This window comes from Electrona antarctica (assembly GCF_951216825.1).
Source record: "Electrona antarctica genome assembly, chromosome: 4".
NCBI lineage: Eukaryota > Metazoa > Chordata > Actinopteri > Myctophiformes > Myctophidae > Electrona > Electrona antarctica.
This window is the reverse complement of record NC_136809.1, coordinates 19,721,784-19,743,107: the sequence shown is the minus strand read 5'-3', so window position 1 is coordinate 19,743,107 and position 21,324 is coordinate 19,721,784. Positions and strand designations below refer to the sequence as shown.

The following is a 21,324-nucleotide window of genomic DNA, read 5'->3' as shown; positions in this document are numbered from 1 at the left end:
GCCCTGCATCTGTGGCCTCTAGCAGTGCACGGAGGGCAGCGTGCGTTCTACACCGTAGTAATAAATCTGAGGTATATAATTGGCATCAAATTCAGCCTCATTTCCATCAAGCTATACTGATACAGCCCCCACGGACAGGAGTGCATACTCAGCAAAGCATAGGGTATGCAAAGGGGGCGTATTGGATTTATCCTGTCGGGATTGCATGCCGTGTGTGTGTGTGTGTGTGTGTGTGTGTGTGTGTGTGTGTGTGTGTGTGTGTGTGTGTGTGTGTGTGTGTGTGTGTGTGTGTGTGTGTGTGTGTGTGTGTGTGTGTGTGTGTGTGTGTGTGTGTGTGTGTGTGTGTGTGTGTGTGTGTGTGTGCGTGCGTGCGTGCGTGCATCCACACAATAAAAGATCCATAAACAAAATAGGTCTCGTTCATCAATGAGCCTTCAAAAAAATCCAAGGCAAAAAAATTACTTGTATATCTAGCCAGACGTGCTACTGTATGGGTTCCCCATGACACACACACACACACACACACACACACACACACACACACACACACACACACACACACACACACACACACACACACACACACACACACACACACACACACACACACAGGTACACACGCACACACACACACACACACACACACACACACACACACACACACACACACACACACACACACACACACACATAGCCTACAATATAGAATGAGAGAGAGAGAGAGAGAGAGAGAGAGAGAGAGGGCTTGTTCGATCTAATGTTAGCCAGTAAAAACTGTTTAGAAATCGGCGGTTTGGCTCTTCATAAAGCGATAGAGCTTGCTTAGCACGCTCTTTTCCATAGCGCTTTTCCAAATGCTCAAAGCACTTTACAATGGTTCATTAATTCATACATAGGGAGGTGAAGCGCCGAACAGTCAACGCCAGCGTCCTCACTTCCCACATTCACACGTCAATGCGAGCTACCATGCGAGGCACCGACCAACTCATTGGAGGCAATGTAGGGTTCAGTGTCTTGCTCAAGAACACTTCGACATGTGGACAGGAGGTGCCGGGTTTCGAACCTCCGACCCACGGATCATTGGACGACCTGCTCCACCTCCTGATCCACAGCCGCCCCACATCGCCGTAGCGTTGTGAACGGTGATCTGACCTCATCCCTGTACGCAGCAGACTTGTCGTTAACAACCTGGACATTTTCAAAAGACCTATACATTTTAAAACTTGAAATGGGACATTCTGCATGATGAATACTTTTACTTTTGGTACTTTAAGTACATTTCGATGCCAATACTTTTGTACTTTTACTCAAGTAAATGTTGAATTTCTGACTTTTATTCTATACATTGCAGTATAGATACGTTTACTTAAGTAAAACATTTGAGTACTTTTTCCACCACTGGTTGTCAGCATAGCCTACTTGATGATGCTCATTGGAGCTGCATGTACAGGGGAGTACAGGGAGGACCTGCACCACCAAATAATGATGTTTAACCAAATGTATTAACGAAAAGAAGAATGCATGAAATGATTAACGAAAAGAATTATGAACAGAAACGAAGATGACCCACGGCGAGTCATCTGGCCATCCAGCTGGTCATGAACAGGTGCCCACACGTTATCAAACGAGAGAAGAATATTCTGATTTTCTTTTCTTTTTTTTTTCTTTTTTGACTCCAAGGCCACCATACGCTTCGCTCTTCGTTCACCCCCGGTCCCAGTCACTTCCTAGTTTACCGCTGCAGAAAGAATGCCTCGTATCTCCTAATCTAGGGCGCTCTCCGTGGCTTTGATCTGATGGATATATACTAAGCTCTTCATTTCTGACTTCTCACCTGCCTCTCATTCAAAAATATGAACGCGAGCGATCATCAGCGATTATTATCGGATTCTTAGGGAGGTAAGCAAGCAAAAATATGTCTCCGATTTTTTTCCGGAACCGAAGGGAGGGGCTTTACAGAGTAAAAGCGGCCATGTCTTCCCGGCACCCCGAGCTTCTATTTTGAAGGAATCCCGGTGCTGATTGTGTTAAGTAACATCAAGTAAGCCGAGGTGGGGAGGCTTCGGGGATCCTCCGTGGCTCCTGGGCACAACGAACCCCCGTGAACGGAACGAAAATACATCGCATGGATGCAACTGGGACGTATCCTCAGTGATGTATCCCAAGGTCATCAGGGTTTCGGGTCTCGCGAACATCATACCCCTCACTCAGGTGACCCAGCCGGGGTGATCAAGTCCCGACTTACGTCTCAGTAGCTACCCTCGATCAGTCCCATTAGGGAAAGACCAGGGCCACACAATCCATTGGAACCACTCCGGAACTACTATGCCGGGACTGAGAGGTACAATTCTGGCACGTGGAGGGACTAGGCTCTGTGGGTTGCCTCCTGTCCGGGCCCCTCCTACGTCTCACCAGGTCCACTCCTGCTCTCACCAGGAGTACAGCGAGGACCTGTGCGTCCCCGTCAGGGACCTGTAAATTAGAAGAGGTTAGAGAGGGAGTAGAATGAGAATTTGGGTAGGGGGAGGGGTGATGAAAGTGAGAACAGAGGGAGAACCGTGGGTTAGATGGGCCTTTATAATGGGTGGAGGGGACCCGATTGGAGGTGGCTTGACTGGAGGTGTGGTCCTGCTCCTGAACTATAAGCTCCATTAGAGGAAAGGGCTCAGCATGCATTCCCGAAGGGCTTGACTGATCAATCAGTCAGTTCCTTAAGTCTCGTGAAACATTCAATAGGCTGCAAAATGGGTAATCCCTGGGTGTTCTATTTTTACCTTTCTCCACCAGTCCACCTCCACCTAATCTCATTTCTCTTTGTACTAATCAGTCTGTTTCATGTACGTATCTGACTGTCCCTCAGGCCACTGCTCTGTCTATCTACAGTACATTCAGTGTACTGTCCCTCAGGCCACTGCTCTGTCTATCTACAGTACATTCAGTGTAGAAATACAAATCCTGAGTGTAGTGAGGAGGGGGGTTATAATGGGTGCAGCCTGTTGGTTTTTCAGCAAGTACTCAGGTTTTTGGAAGCTGTTCACCACTGCCATTAAATCCTTTACTCCCTCTGTGTTCATTGAACTTGCCTAGTATAAAAACACACACTCAGAGTTAAATTTACACTGAGGATTTTGACTGTGTAGCTTTCTCCCTCCCTGCTTCCATTCTCCATGGATGTTTTCTCATTTTCTCTGGCACCTGCTTCAGCCCTGGAGCCACTGGAAAGCTGCAAACCCTTCAGTCTCTCTTCAGCCAACCATCTGGACCAACAGAATACGAAAACCTGTGATGGAGACCTCTCGGTCTCACTGTCTGTCTCCCTCTCTCTGTCTGTCTGCTTATAAATCTCTCTAGAGCTCCCGTCCATCTCTCCTCTCTCTCCTTCTCCCTCATAGTCCCCCCCTCCCCTCTCTCTCTCTCTCTCCCCCTCTCTCTGTCATTGTCACCCGACTAACACTCAACCTTTCACTCACGCACACGCACACGCACACGCACACGCACACACACACACGATGGCCCCAGATGAACCCAACAACAGTCCATGGTGATATAGCCCCGTTTGTGCAGCTCAGTCCAATTATACCAAAATGTCATGCAGAGATAGAAGTTGAAATTAAGAGTCATTCCCTTGTGTGCGTGCGTGCGTGCGTGCGTGCGTGCGTGCGTGCGTGCGTGCGTGCGTGCGTGCGTGCGTGCGTGCGTGTGTGCGTGCGTGCGTGCGTGTGCGCGTGTGCAATTGTGCATGCAAGTTTGATATGAGGTAGCCGGATGAAATTTTTGTGCAAATGGGTTCTGAGTTGTTAACAAGCACATTGATTTGTGCTTAGAATGTGAACCATACTACAAGGATGCAGAGAGGAAAGGAGAGGAAGAAACTCTTCCTAGTGGCTTGTTTCTGCTAACACAGACGTTTAAGCAGTGATGCAGTCACAGTGTGCAGTAACACTCATTTGCACACGGCTGTCTTTAATAAAGAGACAAGCTGACACACACACATGCATGCTCAGTAGAATCAGCATATGGACCCTTACGGGTCCATTTCGAGTTCATTCTTAGACTTAGGCCTACACAGTGAGCATGTTGCTGAGTAAGTTGTATACGTTCATCATTAATATGACTGCTGAATATTTCACTTACAGCTGTGTGGAGGCGTGAGGGCCAACGGGAGAGATTACATTGTTTATTTTTCTTTTCTTACACATTTCCATACCTATACTTGTGACAGTCAGAGCCATTCAAGTAAATAATAATCCTTACACTTAGCGAAGGGAACAAATCTATAAGTTTGTTCCATACATTTCTCTAAAAACAATCACAAAAAGAAACTGATGAAAGTACTTTAGGTCAAAGAAAACAGCATGGGGGAAGCTTAATTGCTATGAATAAAGACGAGGAAAGCAAACTGCAGACTCCCAAGCGGTGCTTCAATATTTTTTGTTGTGTATCACAACTCTCACAGCACTTAGCCTGTTTCTTGGATGGGAAGTCATTAATGAGCGGTTTCTGCACGTGTGTGGACGTGTGTGCGTGCGTGCGTGCATGCGTGCGTGCATGTGTGTGTGTGTGTGTGTGTGTGTGTGTGCATGCGCGCATGGTGCGTGCGTGCAATGTGTGCTCCTTTGTGAGTTCTGTATAATCCATCTATTGATAGCAAGTCTACAGGGTTCTAAGGTTACTACATCCACTGCAGGGTTGCACTGTAATATCAAGGAAAGACTGCAGGGAAAGGGGTGTAGAGAGAAACAGACGAAAGGGAGACAAAGAGAGAAGACAATAAATATGTTGGAATGAGATCAGACTGAGGCACGCTGCTGACAAAAGCCAACCCCTGTAAGCAGAAAGCAGGAAGACTGATGTTCAAGGAAACAGCAAACATACAAGAGAACTTTCCCACGGAGGAAAATAATAAGGAGGTTCAAAGTAGAAGTACATGTAAAGAAAAGAGAGCTGTGTGAAATCATCAGTGTTAATTGAACTCTGGGGGACAAATTTACTAAGCCCTTTGAACCTAATTTCGGATGCATTCTGTCTTTCTGTGCGTAACTGATCAAACGTGCGCGCCAGACCATGCTGGAAATGCAGTTTACTTAATTTTAAGTGCACCTGTAGTTATAACTAATGGAGGACGGTGACCATGCAAATAATGGAAGAAGATATTACGGTAAGATTGTAGTGACGAAGATGGCAGTAAATGCAGGAAGGAGACTGTGGAGAATCAAAGACAGAATTGACAAATACTCAAAACAAAGTCTATAGATCAAGCAGGCACACAATAATTACTTATTGACCTTGAAAATCGTTCTCATCTGACTACAGTTGCATGACTGTTGCCAGATGGGAGCTCTTTGCATCTTTAGCCTTCGCTATGTGCCATCTGGATGAATAGAATCTACAACAACAGAACCTGGAATATCACAGCCCACATTGTCATACTTGTCCCATGCAGGTGCACACGCTTGCATGGTGCACAGATTTGGTCATCTTAAAATAAAAGTGTTTTGCATCGTGACTACGAGCTGTGCGACCTCTTCTTCTTTTTCAAGTTTTGTCTCCCAGGGTCGACACCTTCCCACTATTGGTATGCGCTCCTACGTCTTTGTTTGTCAATCAATGCATTAAAACACATTTGTGTCAATGACTGCTGTATCGCAAAATCACGTGCCGGGATAAATCATGCTCTGTGTTGTATGGAGCCACCACCTTTCCTCTATCGCCACCCACAGGCCAAAATGTCACCTTTCCAGACAAGATATCTCATAATTTAATATTTGAGTTGCAGAATGAGCCCCAGTGATTTTGGTGATGCCATATGGCCTTTCTTCTAACAGCAATCTTTTTGGCTGTTAGCAAGGATTTTAGACTGAAGGGCAGTATTATGCGTGTCTTAAGTACCAGGTCTTATGACTTAACTTAAGCCCTGGAGGCGTGGTCAATGCTGTTTGGCCACTCAGAATAGCCAAATGGCATTGATCACGCCTCCAGGTCTTAAGTTAAGTAATAAGACCTGGTACTTAAGACACGCATAATACTGCCTTAGTCTTGAGGGCTCTTGTCTTGAGGGCTCCACAACACATCCCCACCAGTTCACTCACAACTCCTCTTACAGTAAGATCTGCTTCAAACGCAGAATGTGACCGATGTGCTGATTGTGTAATTATATTATGCTTTAGTAAATCAGATGATAATTCCGCTCACCTTAGGCCACTGCAAATCACACTCAAGGCTCTACGCCTTTGATGCATGCAAATCTGTCCCTGGGAGTGTGAAAATGCCCCTAAATGGACCCGTAAGGGTGGAATGAATCCACAAGGGTCCATCTGGACTGGAGACATGGCAAAGCAATGCAATGGACTGCTATTTTGGAACATTTTGGACCAAAATAGCAACACCAGGGTTAAAGTTGATAAATTAATACTGAGGATTTTACTGTGTGCAGACTGTAATATTTTACATGGCATTATGCAACGGTGGATAGACGTTTTTTGCATTAATCTCTTGTATAAATCATGCAAGCTGTCCATGCACCTACTGTATAAGTACTGTATGGGTTTAGCATAGACACAGGCTTAGCCATTACAGCTTACTATTAATGCCACGGCCATACTGTATGCATATGACTATGATTCTGCAACTAATAGTACATATGTGTCCGTATGTCCCAAGCTTTCTCTATATATTCTGCTAATGCAAATATCTTATGTTCAAAAATCCATTCTCAGCAGCTCTGTGTCACTTAACCACATCAGATCTATATTTTTATTTTTACATGTTATTTATCTGTTAAATAACTGTTGACGTAGCTCATGATACAACGGGCAATAGAAAAGAAAATGGAAATCATTCTCAATATCATTTATATCACAATAGGTGCAAATACGTTCTTCTTCTGTAACTCCTCTATACCTACCAGTCTCAAGGTGCAAGGGCAAGATCCCAGAACGAAGTTGGGCACATAGAGATCTTTGTCTTTTGTAATGGAGCACAAACGTACTTTTCACTAGCGTATAAGCTTTTTATCGTAACAAATGTTCTCAGCTTTGGTTTGTACAATATGTCCTGTGACCATTTGTTCTGATATAAACTGTGTGTGTGTGTGTGTGTGTGTGTGTGTGTGTGTGTGTGTGTGTGTGTGTGTGCGTGTGTGCGTGCGTGCGTGCGTGCGTGCGTGCGTGCGTGCGTGCGTGCGTGCGTGCGTGCGTGCGTGCGTGCGTGCGTGCGCGTGCGCGTGCGTGTGCGTGTGCGTTGTTCACGCGCATGTGTATGTGTTTGCTAGCTTGTACGCAGATACTGTATGCGTCTGTGTGCATACACCCGTGCATTTCCCAACTGGATCCCCCTGGCGCCCTCCTTCACAGTCAATGTCTGCTGTTATTCTTCATGATTTAGTGGGATTTGATCAAAAGTTGCTGACGAGGAGAAACAAACGGGGCCGCCTGACGCTTTGGGAGACAAAGCAGGAGCAGGCTTCATTACCGATGTAATGCATATGCAGAGTGTGTGGAGGTGAATACACATATGCCCAGGAGCCCAGCCAGCTTTGCGTTTAGAAAGCTGTCTCACTCATTCTGCCTCACTAATTCACTCTTATTACTTTGTAAAAATTGTTCTACCCCTCTCTTTCCCACCACGCCATTTCACCCGCTTGTATTGTTCACCCGTTTTGTTGATTCATTGCCCCCCCCTCTTCTCTTCTTGTGCGTGCGTGCGTGCGTGCGTGCGTGCGTGCGTGCGTGCGTGCGTGCGTGCGTGCGTCCGTCCGTCCGTCCGTCCGTCCGTGGACAGCTAATTCTGGCACCGCTGGACCGATCAGGCTGAAACTGTGCACACACACTCCCTGGAGGCCAGAGCAGAAGCAGATGCCCTTAGTTGGCCTGTTATAACGCCATTAGCAGGCAGACTTTTGCCAAACACATTATTGGCTATACCCCTACAGATTTTGTCCAAATATCATGCAAATCGGTACACATCACATTATCTATAGTCATGGGATTAAGATGGATCTTTTATATTCTATCCTGATCGGCTATGATTGGCATTGAAGTTTTCCGTCATGTTGCATTTTCTGTGCATAACAGTTTTTACTACTAGGCCTACTCCAAGCATCAAACAAATTGGTACACATTATCTCTGTAGTCATGTGATCAAGATGTATCTTTATCGAATGACATTTTGTTTGACTACGATTCACTTTCAAAGTTTGCGTTGGGGCCTGTTTGCACGTCATGCCACAAGCATAGCTGGACCCATCAGTGACAAACTTTGAACGCACACTCCAATTCACTTCCATTCAAAAGTATTCACATTGCCACCATGAGGCCAATTTTTGCTAGCTGGCCTGTCGGAGACCGTTTTCTTTCTCATATCCTCCCTGTCTCTATGTCTCCCTGCAGCATACCTTTCTTCAGGTCGCTTATTATTATTTTCCCTTTCCTTCCACCTCTCTGTCAACTGTGACTTCTCATCCAAGAATCTTTCACTTATTTATTTTTTTAACAGAGGGTGTTCCTTGCTTTCTACTCTTTCTCTCTCCATCTGTTTATGATGCCTCGTGGATGTCTTATCTAGTTCACCCTGCTGACGTTGCTGATAACTGGAGCCTGCAGCAGCAGCTCCCAGCACCCCTGTGTCCGTGCTTGTTATGTTCCTTGCTATCTGCATACACGTGCACGTGTGATCATGTGCCTGTGTACGTACGTGTGCATGTCAGTGTGTTTATATGTGAGAGTGACACAAATGACACTGAAACTAAACCACATGCACCTACTGTAATATGCATCCCATGGGCATAATCAGAAGCAACTGTTGAGACAGATGATTACATGGATAAGTTGAGTGTCTGATTATAATTATGTGTGTGTGTGTGTGTGTGTGTGTGTGTGTGCACTGCTATCATTTCACTGACCACAAAAGTAGAGGTAGGCCTATGTAAGTTAATTAACTCGCCAGGTGTGTCATTCGACTCATTCCTTATCTTCCATTCTCTTGACACCCTGCGTGCGTGCGTGCGTGCGTGCGTGCGTGCGTGCGTGCGTGCGTGCTGCGTGCGTGCGTGCGTGCGTGCGTGCGTGCGTGCGTGCGTGCCATTTGAATCTAATGTGGGTTTATCAGTTAGAGCTTACATTTAATGATAGAGAAAGTACGGAGATACAGTTAAAAACAAAAACAAACTGAAGCTCTGATTTTCACTGCAGTTCACTATGTTATGACTGAACGGCTGCCAAGAATAGAAGGCAGGAGCAGAAAAAACAGATGGTGAAGGACCTTGTTTCGTTCTTTGGTTCTTGCTGCTGCACAACACAATACTCAAAACTTTGTTGCTGATTGAGTGAGAATAAGTAAAAACCATAATTGCATTTTGACATTTATTTCTTTACAATGGCCCTTACATTTTATTGTATTCCTTTTATTCTATATTTCGTTTGAAATGTCTTCTTATTCCATTGATTGCCTTTTTATGCCTCATGGAACTTGCAGATGTCTTTCTTTCTTTATTTCTTTCTTTCTTTCTTTCTTTCTTTCTTTCTTTCTTCTCTCTCTCTCCCTCTCCCTCTCTCTCTCTCTCTCTCTCTCTCTCTCTCTCTCTCTCTCTCTCTCTCTCTCTCTCTCTCTCTCTCTCTCCCACCCTGTGAATGATTGTGGACATTAGGGAGGCTGAGCCGATGCAGCCTTCCTGCAATTATCTAAACGCTCTATCGCTAGCCTCCGACTTCCCCCAAGACGTCTTGCATGACAGAGACAGACTGGAGACTGATAGGCATCTGCAGGCAAACAAATGGTCTGATTGGGTTTTCATGTCATGTATAAGGAAAGGATTGGAATTCAGTATGTTACTGTAGTTGTCTTGTGCATATGTGTGTGTGTGTGTGTGTGTGTGTGTGTGTGTGTGTGTGTGTGTGTGTGTGTGTGTGTGTGTGTGTGTGTGTGTGTGTGTGTGTGTGTGTGTGTGTGTGTGTGTGTGTGTGTGCGCGCGCGTGCGTGCGTGCGTGCGTGCGTGCGTGTGTGCATGCGTGCGTGGAAACACGGATTGTGATGTAAATATGTTCAGAAATAGGAATATGATGAATATGATGAATATGATTGATATGATTAACAGATCGTGTCTCATTCTGGCATTATTTCTCGGAAATAGTCTGGTGCTCTCTTGCTATCCAATTATGTTCCAGTCTCACGGTATAAATAATGGACAATATGGAATAAAACAAGACTCCCTGCGTGAACACATGTCATATACTGTATAGCACTTAAATGATTTTATTTTGAAATTGTCAGGCTTTCCTTCAGTTGTGGGGGGGAGCTCACACACACACACGCATGTGCGCGCGCACACACACACACACACACACACACACACACACACACACACACACACACACACACACACACACACACACACACATACACACACACACACACACACACACACACACACACACACACACACACACACACACACACAATATTGTATATTTCGCAGAATATTCGCCTATTATAAGAATGACAATTGGGATGTTATATGGCTTATGTTGTTAAGTCATGTTGTTATAGAATTTGTTCAGTTAATTGGAGGAGTTAGATGTGTCCGACATCATGTAGCTTTAGTACCATGGGGACACAGTAACCCTACAGCAGCCGTATTACCAGTTATACAGATACTAATAATGAGCCATGGAAGCCATGGTTCCATGCAGGGCTCATCACCATTCACCATGCTGGCTTGTGGTGGACATTTTGTAAAAATAATCAATTTTTGCCATGGACATACACAATGAGTAGACAAACACATGTAAGTAAAGAGCTAGCCCTAAATGACCATTACAGGTCTGTAACTCTGATGTGTATGGAACCAAATGGACCTCAGAGTTATGGGGGTCCTTGAAAATAATTTTTTTTTGAACCTCTGTCCTAGTGGACTCCTAATGTGCCATACGTACGTACACAGTGTCATATAGTGTCATAGTCTGTAGTAGGGGTGTAACGATACATTTTAACAGCGATACGATACGTATCACGATACATGGTTGACGATACGATAAATGGACGATATTGGTTCATTATGGCGATCCGATACGATCCGATTCAATGATTTGAAATCGATACAGTAACTATTTAAAATACATTGACATTATTTTAAATTAAGTAATTAAACCCCTCTTTTTCATTTTTTTCTAAAAATTGCTAAATACCACGCACAGAAATGTAGTATTGATACAATCATATTAATTGCATAGCAAAACGATTCGATACCGATTATTTCCATTGCGAAACGATTCGATACGATACATAGTCAATGTTGCTGTTTTCATTTCGATTTTAATTTCAAGAATCGAAGTATACTTCGATTCTTGAAATTAAAATCGATTTTTCTATACAGTTACTATATCGTTACACCACTAGTCTGTAGGCCTACATATTCTGAAGAAAACTTGGAGACTGACAATCAGACAGTAATTGGGTTGTATGATCAAAATTATAAAAAACAAAATCTAAGATTTGCAACGGACGAGGCCAAGTCTTTGCCACAGACACATCTGTCCATGTACGGACATATTGATGACCCCTGATTGTTTTAACTATGCTTACCTCTCCTCTAGTCTAGACTAATGTCCCGGTTGAAATCATTTTGTGCTCCGTAGCTGTACTGTAAATGTACTGTATTGGCATTGCATACAGATAAATTGTAGGCATGTTCAATTTAAGGGGGTGATGACATCGCTCGGCTACCAGCGTGTCCAGTACACTTGTTATGTATTCACAGATTTTTGGATAAAAGTGTCAGGGAAAGTCACTATGTGAAATTGACATGGCAGGCATGTCACTGCGGACAGATATAAGGACTCATAATGACATTTACTGTGTAATTATGTGTCATGAAAAGAAGAAAAAAAACCCTAGTTGGACATTTACAATTTTCAAATTAGAAGATTGCTGAAACAATAAGAAACCATTTACAATTAACTCAAGAACAGAATTATCTGACTCAAGAACAGAAAAAACATACTCTACACTTGTTCCAATTTGTTTACTACATCAAAGAAGCTTCCCAGCTTCTTCAGTGCATGGAACATGCAGGGAATATTCTTCTCATCTGGCCTACTGTTTATTGATGTTTCAAAGCTCTGTTTGCACTCTCCTCTCTCTTCTTTTGAACTGCTGACTGACATAATCTCTAGATATCTGTGCCAACATGCTGTAGATTCTGTGGGGAACATAAGCCTAAAGTGAGCTTGTAGATCAGCTATTTTTGGCAAAGACATTTGGTCTGACAGAAAAAAGCAGTCCTACAAAGGTCCGATTTACTGACAATAGAGGGTTTAGGCTACATGTACAGTACATCAATAATTATGATTGTGTAAGTTTCGTTTTTTGGATGCCCACATTTGTATGTGAAATTAACTATAAGAATCTTCTCATTTTGGATAGTAATTTATTATTATGCTATTCTTCTCTTTGACTGCTAATATTGGTTCAGTCTGTATATCACTCCGGATGCAGAGGGGACTTTTATTTTGAAGACCCCAAATGTTTATTTTGAAGACCCCCACAATTCACGCTGCTGGACGGTGATATAAGCCGGACCATTCTGAATCAATAAAAAACCTAAAAACACATGAAACACGTCAACGGCAGCGAGCGCCATTGGGAAAATATCATGTGAAACACAGCATCGGCATTAAAGAGTTAATTTGCACACTTAAGCTATAGAGCTCCGAAGTCTGACGTCACTTTCAGTAGAGGGCGTCAATCTCCAGGTTCATGTATTTGTTTATTTGCATTGAGATCCCCAAACGGCGATTTTAGGTCGCTTTATATAAGAACTGTGTTTGAAAAATAAACCGACCACCTCTGCGTTTCTGTCAGGGGAGTGGATGTGCGTCGTTAATGATGTCCATTCATATTTGATACAGCCAGTTTCTAGAGAAAATGGAATTAATGTGACCGCAAAAGCCTTGAAACTACATATGAATGCAATGTCGCTGAGCATGTACGTCACGCCCAGCTGTCAACATATTGCGTTCCTGAGATTCCTCGTTGACGTAAGCTCAGCTGGTGGTGACTCGACTCGTACTAACCACGATACATTATATATCAATAAAATAAAAATAAAAATAAACGTAATTAACGTTCAGTTTCTGTTGTGCGACGGGCTGCGGGCAGAAGCAGCCTACCCGGAAATGTAATCTCTGGGTTGTTTGGCTCGTTTCTAACGCTTATTTTGTTACTCTTTGGGTATATTTGTACATTTCCACCTTCAGTCGATGCTTCATATCCATATGAGTGAAAAGGCCGGGGTGATCGGTTTATTTTTCAAACACAGTTCTTATATGAGGCGATCTAAAATCCCCCTATGGAGAGTACAATGCTTATAAAAAGATACATGAACCATGGTGCTCACTGCCCTCTACTGGTAGTAGAGGGCAGTGACGTCAGGACTTCGGCGCTCTATTCAGATGTGGTAAACAGTGCAAAGTATTCAGGTCATTCACCGCAAATAAGGATGTTTACATTTATTGCAATACGAGCACATTATGTCTGGACGTTTGTTCTTGATCGTCTGCCTTGAATTCCCGTGCATTTTTGGAGGGAGAGTATGACCTGATAAATACGACTGTGTCGTTTCTTGTTATACTTTTAGTTGGCCGGGGATTGGACCCTGACCTCCCAGTCTAAGGGCGGACACTAACCAGGCCAGTGAGCCCTATTTCATTGCAGGCTATTTTTAAAACATTAAATTCCTTTAAACAAATGGAACGTTTTGACACCATGTGTCCCTTTTATCCCATCACTTTGCACTGCTAGTAGTTTGTAGCGAGTGAGTAAAATATATTTAATGCCTTGGTCCCTGGCTATACTGTACTGTACTTAAGCCAGAACCACTCCAAAGTAAATGTAGCATAGTGATATGAAATTCACTGTGGTTGTGACTTCTAGAACAATTCCATTAACCTTTAGCCTCATCTGACGCAGGGGGGGTCAAAGTAAAAGCCACCCGACCACTCACAGGTCAGGCGTCCAATAACAAGCCTGTCGGTGCACTAACCAAAGGTCTTTAGTCAATCAATGGGATAGAAACTGAGCCAAACAGGGATGTGAAACTGGATGCTGTACCCATAGTCACTATTACACCTCTGGGTGCAATGAACGTTGTGCAGTTTGTGTGTGTGTGCGTGTGTGTGTGAGTGTGCGTGCGTGTGTGTGTGTTCATGGGAAATATTTATTTGATTCTAGTGTATTCTGTGTGCAAACAGAAAAGAGAGTGACATTCTCTTGTAGCTTTTCACCTTTTTTCGCTGTTCAGTTCAGGCTTAACTAAACCGCTTAACTCATCTACCGCTAAATGGCAGTAGCAATAGTTAGCACAGGCCACCATAGATTTGTTCTATTTTTTTAGAACGAGAGTTGTAAGATGTGTCTTAAGTCATGATTATAATGTTATCAATTTAAAAAGAAGTTAAAATCGTCTTTGGCCTGGAGGCACTTTGTGAAAAAGAAGTCAAATAAGTTCTTGGCCTTGAATGATAAGCAACTGGAAAGTTGAGAAGAGTGGATGTGTGTGCGTGTGCGTGTGCGCGCGAGCACGTGCGTGCGTGCGTGCGTGCGTGCGTGCGTGCGTGAGTGCGTGCATACTGTATCATATACAGTACACTGAGTACACTATACTACTACAGTGAACTACTATGAACTTGCAGAGACGTGAAAGTTGCTTGAGATTCAACACACTACAGTAAATATAATTGCATGGCTATTCTTAGTATAAGTTCATTTTAATGCAATTGACAGTAAAGAACACAATAATTGCATTGCATTGCATTGCATTGCATAATAATAACTGTGGAGAAAATATAAACAAATGCGGAGACTAAAAAAGTGTATTGGGCATTGTCGGTATTGGAAAAGATTTCCACAGATGTAAAATAAAATAAATAAGGCATCTATTCATAAGAGATCTAGCAGAGCTAACTGTTTCCGCAGCGTGACACCATATACAAATGTATAAAATAGGGCTCATGTGGTTATTTTTCTAATGCTAGGATGTTTGTGTGTGTGTGTTGCAGATTCCTAGGCGTGCCTCCAGGCAGGGGCAGTTGCCCTCTGACGGGTCCTCTACCCTTTGACCTTATCTACACTGACTACCATGGCCTGCAGCAGATGAAACAACACATGGGGCTGTCACTCAAGAAACACAAGTGAGTATATGCACTGTATAAACGTTTATTATGTACTGTGTGTACTGTATGTGTCTCTGTACGTGGGCGTCACATGCGTGTGTCTGTGTGTGGGACACGCGCACAATTGCACATACACATGATACTGTACACACACACCCACGCACACGTTGTGTGTGCATGATGCATGTTAAAGACATCTCCTGCAGCCCCAGGTGGGCAGGTGGTTTGTAACAAGTCTTTATGGGTTCATCATGGTCTGGTTATATGATGCACATGTCAGTGACCAGCTGTCTTGTCATAACTCACCCCGCTTGTTAACAGTTAACGCACTGTCAAATACTCTCTCTCTCTCTCACACGCACGCACGCACGCACGCACGCACGCACGCACGCACGCACGCACGCACGCACGCACGCACGCACACAAGGGATCACATTCACAAGGCTTGAGTATACACTGGCTACTGGTCCAAATAGCCACTTGTGCTGTAATGAGATTGACAGTAATGATGTGTCTGCGTCTAGTAAACAACACACACACACACACACACACACACACACACACACACACACACACACACACACACACACACACACACACACACACACACACACACACACACACAGATGGTGACGTCCATGGTCATCATCAGCATATGATGCATTAGGGCAGGCCCATCAATCCTTCAGCCCACTCTGCCGGTAATCACACAGATTTTTATCAGGTGTGTGATTCAGTGGAGAGAGGGTCAGTTCCTTGCAATACGGCCGGGTTAATGGCTGGGTTTTATTGCCCCAGCGACGCACGTTTTTTAATAGTGCCTAGAAACTCCAAACAAGTTTGTTCAAGGACATACTGTATGGTTGACAAAGCAGAGGAAAGCAGAGAGACAAAAACATGAATCACAACTATAGGCTAATATTACACTCTGCAGCTACAGTAGAATGCATGGAAATGCTTGACCCACAGCCAGGGGTGATCACAAATTGCAATACATGGAAGCCTGCGGGAAGATGTCATGTTAGTTAACATGCACTGATGGGACTTGAATTCGTAGGGAGAGGAGGGAAGAGGAGCTCTGTGAGACAGGGCAAGTCCTCTGACAGTCTAGACCAGGGGTTCTCAATGTTTTTGACTGGGGACCACCGAAAATGCTTTGGCCATGTCTCACAACCCCCGCCCCACCCTCCTCCTCCCCACCACCAATGCAAATTGACCGCTACAATAGAGAAAATACATCATAAATAAATACTGAAACCAGATATAATCATTAAGGAAAGTTTATGCATGCATTATGTGTACTATGTAAACTCTAAATTTCCATTTTCAGTTGCAGCATTTAAAAAAATATATATATATTAATTTCGGGACCCCCCCAAAATAATTTCAGGACCCCCCGAGGGGTCGCGACCCACAGGTTGAGAATCCCTGGTCTAGACAGTCATTGTAACTATAAGGGCTAGTCCCAGGCAAGAGCCAGCCCTATAAGCTTTATGAAAAAGGAACGTTTTAAAGAGAGTAATTAAGGGAGTAATTCACCCAAAAGATTACTCACCAATTCATGTAGATTATTTTGTTATTGGCTTAGGAATGCGACAAAAACATCTCCATGAATTCAAGGGTTCATGGGGTGTGTAATTGATACATGATAAAAAGAAGAAATGCGCGTACGTTGTCTGCTCGTCAGAGGTAAATAAATCATGTGAAAAGGACATATATGTGCCGGGCTGCTGGCATTTCTTCATTGTATCATGTATCATGGAGCCTTGCACCTAGAAGCATTTCTTCATTGTATCATGTATCATGGAGCTTTGCACCTAGAAGCATTGCTTCTCTAACCTGGAGTGTTGCGGGTTGTCTGCTTCGGCAGTGCTCTCTTCTTCTCAGTGTGTAATTGATAGAATTGATAGAGCAGATAGGGGTGAACTGCTCCTTTAAATGCAGAGAGGGTGTCTGCCTGCCTCCCAGTCAGACCAGAATTGGGGAGAGGATCTCGATACTGTAGTAGTGTATAGTTAAAAGCTTATAAAAAAGCTCAAACACCCAACATAATAAAACCTCATGCATACACTGTTGACATAAATCCACACACCATAGAGACCTAGTTTCAACCATGGGTATAATTGCATTAAAAACTAACAATAGTTGCAGGCATTATGATGATGACAATATGCGGTGGAAATTATTCCACTATGCCACACACAACTACTGCCATGGTGGCCATAATGGCATAAAAAAAATAAAGTACATTAAACATTTGATGAATATGGCCCACTTTATGTATGCATTTAAGGTACAGGCCCTAATTTAGTACCGGACTTAATCATACTTCACAAATGCAGGCTATGACAACATGCAACATAGTCACCATGATAAAAGCCAATATACAGGAGCTGAAAAACATCTTTCACTTCGGTCCGCTGCATGTGGTCCGTCGATGACCATTGTGTAGTTGAAATTAATTGGACCTTAGACACCAACTTTGGGAGATTGTGAGAGAAAGATAGAGGATAGTTGGAAAGAAAAGATCACAACAGAGAGAAGTGCCAGGATGTTGGAGCATACCTGACGCTGCCAGCTAATCCATGTATATTTAAAATCTAATTATGACAGAGAGAAACATGTTACGGGTGAGATTAAGCACTGGTTCTCAACGTGACGTCTGGGGACCCCCAGGTGTCCTTGAGGGGAATCCGGGGGGGGGGGGGGCAGCTATAGTAAATGATTGTGTTAGGAAGGAAGCAAATGAATCTCTGCACCCATATTATAAGAGACAATTCCTCAAGACTGAGTTGAGCGTGCCTTCTCTTCACGGAATTGATCCGGGTAGGAGAGTTGTCAGAAACCAAATGGACCCTTACAGGTCTGTATGAGGGTCCATTTGATTCCCTTTGTACACTCTCTGAGTAAAACTAACACTGAGTTGCCATGGAATAGATTGACTCAAGTACTTTGTCCAAAACTGGACATTACTGGGTTTCTATTCTATTCTAATTTACACTGAATGTACAGTGTAGATTGGGGATCATAATGCATCAAAATGGGCGTCCTTGAAATTAAAAAGCTTAGGGAGAGAGCAATTTAACGTACATACTGTACCAACTGGTACCCTCTCTCTCTCTCTCTCTCTCTCTCTCTCTCTCTCTCTCACTCTCTCTCTCTCTCTCTCTCTCTCTCTCTCTCTCTCTCTCTTTCTCTCTCTCTCTCTCTCTCTCTCTCTCTCTCTCTCTCTCTCTCTCTCTCTCTCTCTCTCTCTCTCTCTCTCTCTCTCTCTCTCTCACACACACACATTTACAAATCTACAAAGATATCTACAACACTCCCTGTATATACCACAGGAACTCAAACGTAAACCCATTAAGGTGCTACACGCCAATAAGGATTCAGTGAAATTTACAACCCAATATATAATATGTTACACACGCCATTGATTTGCATTGATCCACCATACGGCAAGCAAACTCCATTACGTTTTATCTTTCCCCCTAATGATATTTTGCTCCCAACATCAAGCATATTGCCACACAACTGCTTCACCCATTCATCTCAACACAACAACTCCTTATGCAAAAATCCCCAGAGGTATAGAAGGTCAGTGTCGTGGGTCCCCACCACACACACACAGACACGCACGCACACGCACACTCATACCCATACGTATACGCACACGCACTTTCTGTCTGCTTCATCAGGCCAGACCTGACTGGTTGAGCCCTATTAGCTGAAAGGCATCATTAATCAAGTCCAGAGCTCTGGGGAACTTTAGCTTGCTTTAATTACTTTTGCTTTATGTTAGCCAGGACGTCCATGTTCATTTATTATGCCAGAGGAACGCTATAGGTTGTCCTGTGCCTGCGTGCGTGCGTGCGTGCGTGCATGCGTGCGTGCGTGCGTGCGTGCGTGCGTGCGTGCGAGCGTGCGTTTTGTTATGTGTTTGTGTACACGTTCATATGTGTTGGACTGATAAAGATGCTGAAAGCCGATAGGGGATATAGCCTTAAATCACACCAGCCCATCTGATAATAGGACTGGTCTATTGATTGGTTCTGCATGCTGAATGTACTGCTCCGATAGAGGTGGACGAGGGAAGATATCTCGAATAATAGACGTATACTATATACCACACAAAATACCGAAAAGAAATGCCACATTTGTAGAGACACAAGTGTAGCCAGGAGCAATGTTGCTATACACTCATAAAGTTGGTGTTGTTCAGGTTGGTTGGATAGTAAGCTCAGACATTATAACATACTGTAAGTCAGTTCAGCATAGTGGGACCATTTTGGATCAGTAGAACATGTCATATTCATTTTACCAGTAGCATTAGTAACACAATAAAAGTAAGCTATTTAAACAAAAATAAAACATATATTCAGCCAGCTAAAGTCCTTTGGTATGCCCATGGAGCCGACCACCAAGCCATATGGGCATGGAATGCCAAATTGAGGACACTCATGATGAATGAACTGCAATGATACCTGTGCAAATCTGCCCAAACCACACCAATGATCTTTGCCATGCATGCAACTCCTTGCAACCAATCGGTTGCGAGTACTTACATGCAACTATCCCCTATGGCAGTTGCAAGGAGTTACATTGGTGTGACATGTTTTGTACTCAATATGTACTTTTACTATGTACAAGTACAATTCTGGACTTTTACTTTACTAACAGAGTAATTCTACTGTATACTATATTGCAGTATTGATACTTTTACTTAAGTAAAACATGTGAGTACTTTTTCCACCACAGGTGATAACACACAACCCTGCCATCTCCCTCCCAAGGGGACCAGTGAGCCCGGCTTTGCAGCTATTTAACCCAGATTAGAGCCACACTCTGATGTCCTGATAGATATTCAGCTCAGCACTTTCACGTCTTATCCCCTCTGCTTACAATCTTTCACTGCCCACCCCACTCCCTTCGAGACCTGTTATCTTGCGTGTAGGAAAAGTGCCTGCTGTTTTGGAGCCAAAGGAAGGAACAGAGGATTTGAAGTAATAAATGAAGTAGAAGAACAGAGCAAACAAAAATTAAGAATGCAGAAACACGGGAGCTCTTTTAGGGTATAAGGTTCATATATTAAAAAGGGTATATTTGAAAAACAAAGAAGAGGTCCCGCACACTGTCAGACACTTGCCAATGTTTTTTTGCTCTTGTGGCAAGTGTCTGACAGCGTGCGCTGTGCGGGACCATTTCTTTGTTTTTCAAAGATACCCTTTTTAATGCTCTATTGCCCTACGCACCTTTGATGAATTGAAAATGGTGGGCCCTATTGTAAACAAGTGTAATGCTTTATGGTATCGTCCACTCACAGTTAACAGTTTTTATATTGAGTTGTACTTGAAATGTACTGTAATTCTGCAAACCGTTAATAAATCAATTAAACCTGTCACTAGCCTTTTGAGGTGTGCATCAGCCTTTTGCTATATGGTATAAAGTCACTCTGTGTCAGAAGTGAACAGAGTATCGCTATCCAAGTTTGGGGAAACTTGTGGTCCCTTCCTTGCACTGGTACAACTTACAGTTCCATGCTGTTACAGATTGATTGAGTTTAAGCCAAAATTGCAGACAGACAAGGACACTAGGACGCAAGTTCCCTTGTAATTCCAGACCAGTACAATAGTTTGTCACAGAAAGTGTATCTGAAGATCTGGTATCCTTACCACCAGCCTTGTTTATCAAATGTTTTGATGAACATTGCTAAACATTGCACTCATGATTGTATAGGATTGTATAGGAGCCATGATTGTATAGGAGTTTTTTGCTGACGAGGATATGCAATTGCACATAAGGCTCATGATGCATTCAGAAAGCAATGAAGTGGCCCTCAAGAGGTATGCCATCATGGAAATGAAATGTGCGTACTGTAGGCAGTAGCCAGTGAATGATTCTCCCGGCAGCGCTTCTGTATTTCTTTCTTTCTTTCTTACGCATGAAGACAAACTAAGATGCAAACACACATAGATGGATGTACTGTTATGTTCCAGCAGAGAGGCTCTGGCTCACTGGACTCTGAAGTCGCATTATTTCGTTTTTGTTAATCCTCCTGAGCTCATTGAGTTGCCTAGTTTACTGTAACGTACTCACAGCAGTGGCACGCACACACGCACGCACGCATGCACGCACGCACGCACGCACGCACGCACGCACGCACGCA

The 21,324-nt window shown here is 43.5% G+C and overlaps 1 protein-coding gene across 3 annotated transcripts in view; it reads left to right on the top strand.

Moving 5' to 3' along the window:
* Positions 1–21,324, top strand: part of LOC306921388 (alpha-1,6-mannosylglycoprotein 6-beta-N-acetylglucosaminyltransferase B-like) — a 95,718-nt gene that overhangs the window by 56,621 nt on the left and 17,773 nt on the right. For all 3 annotated transcript variants that reach the window (XM_079498500.1, XM_079498501.1, XM_079498499.1), the window contains exon 7: positions 15,051–15,182. In XM_079498500.1, coding sequence (XP_079354626.1) covers positions 15,051–15,182 — 132 coding nt within the window. The remainder of the gene's footprint in view (positions 1–15,050; positions 15,183–21,324) is intronic.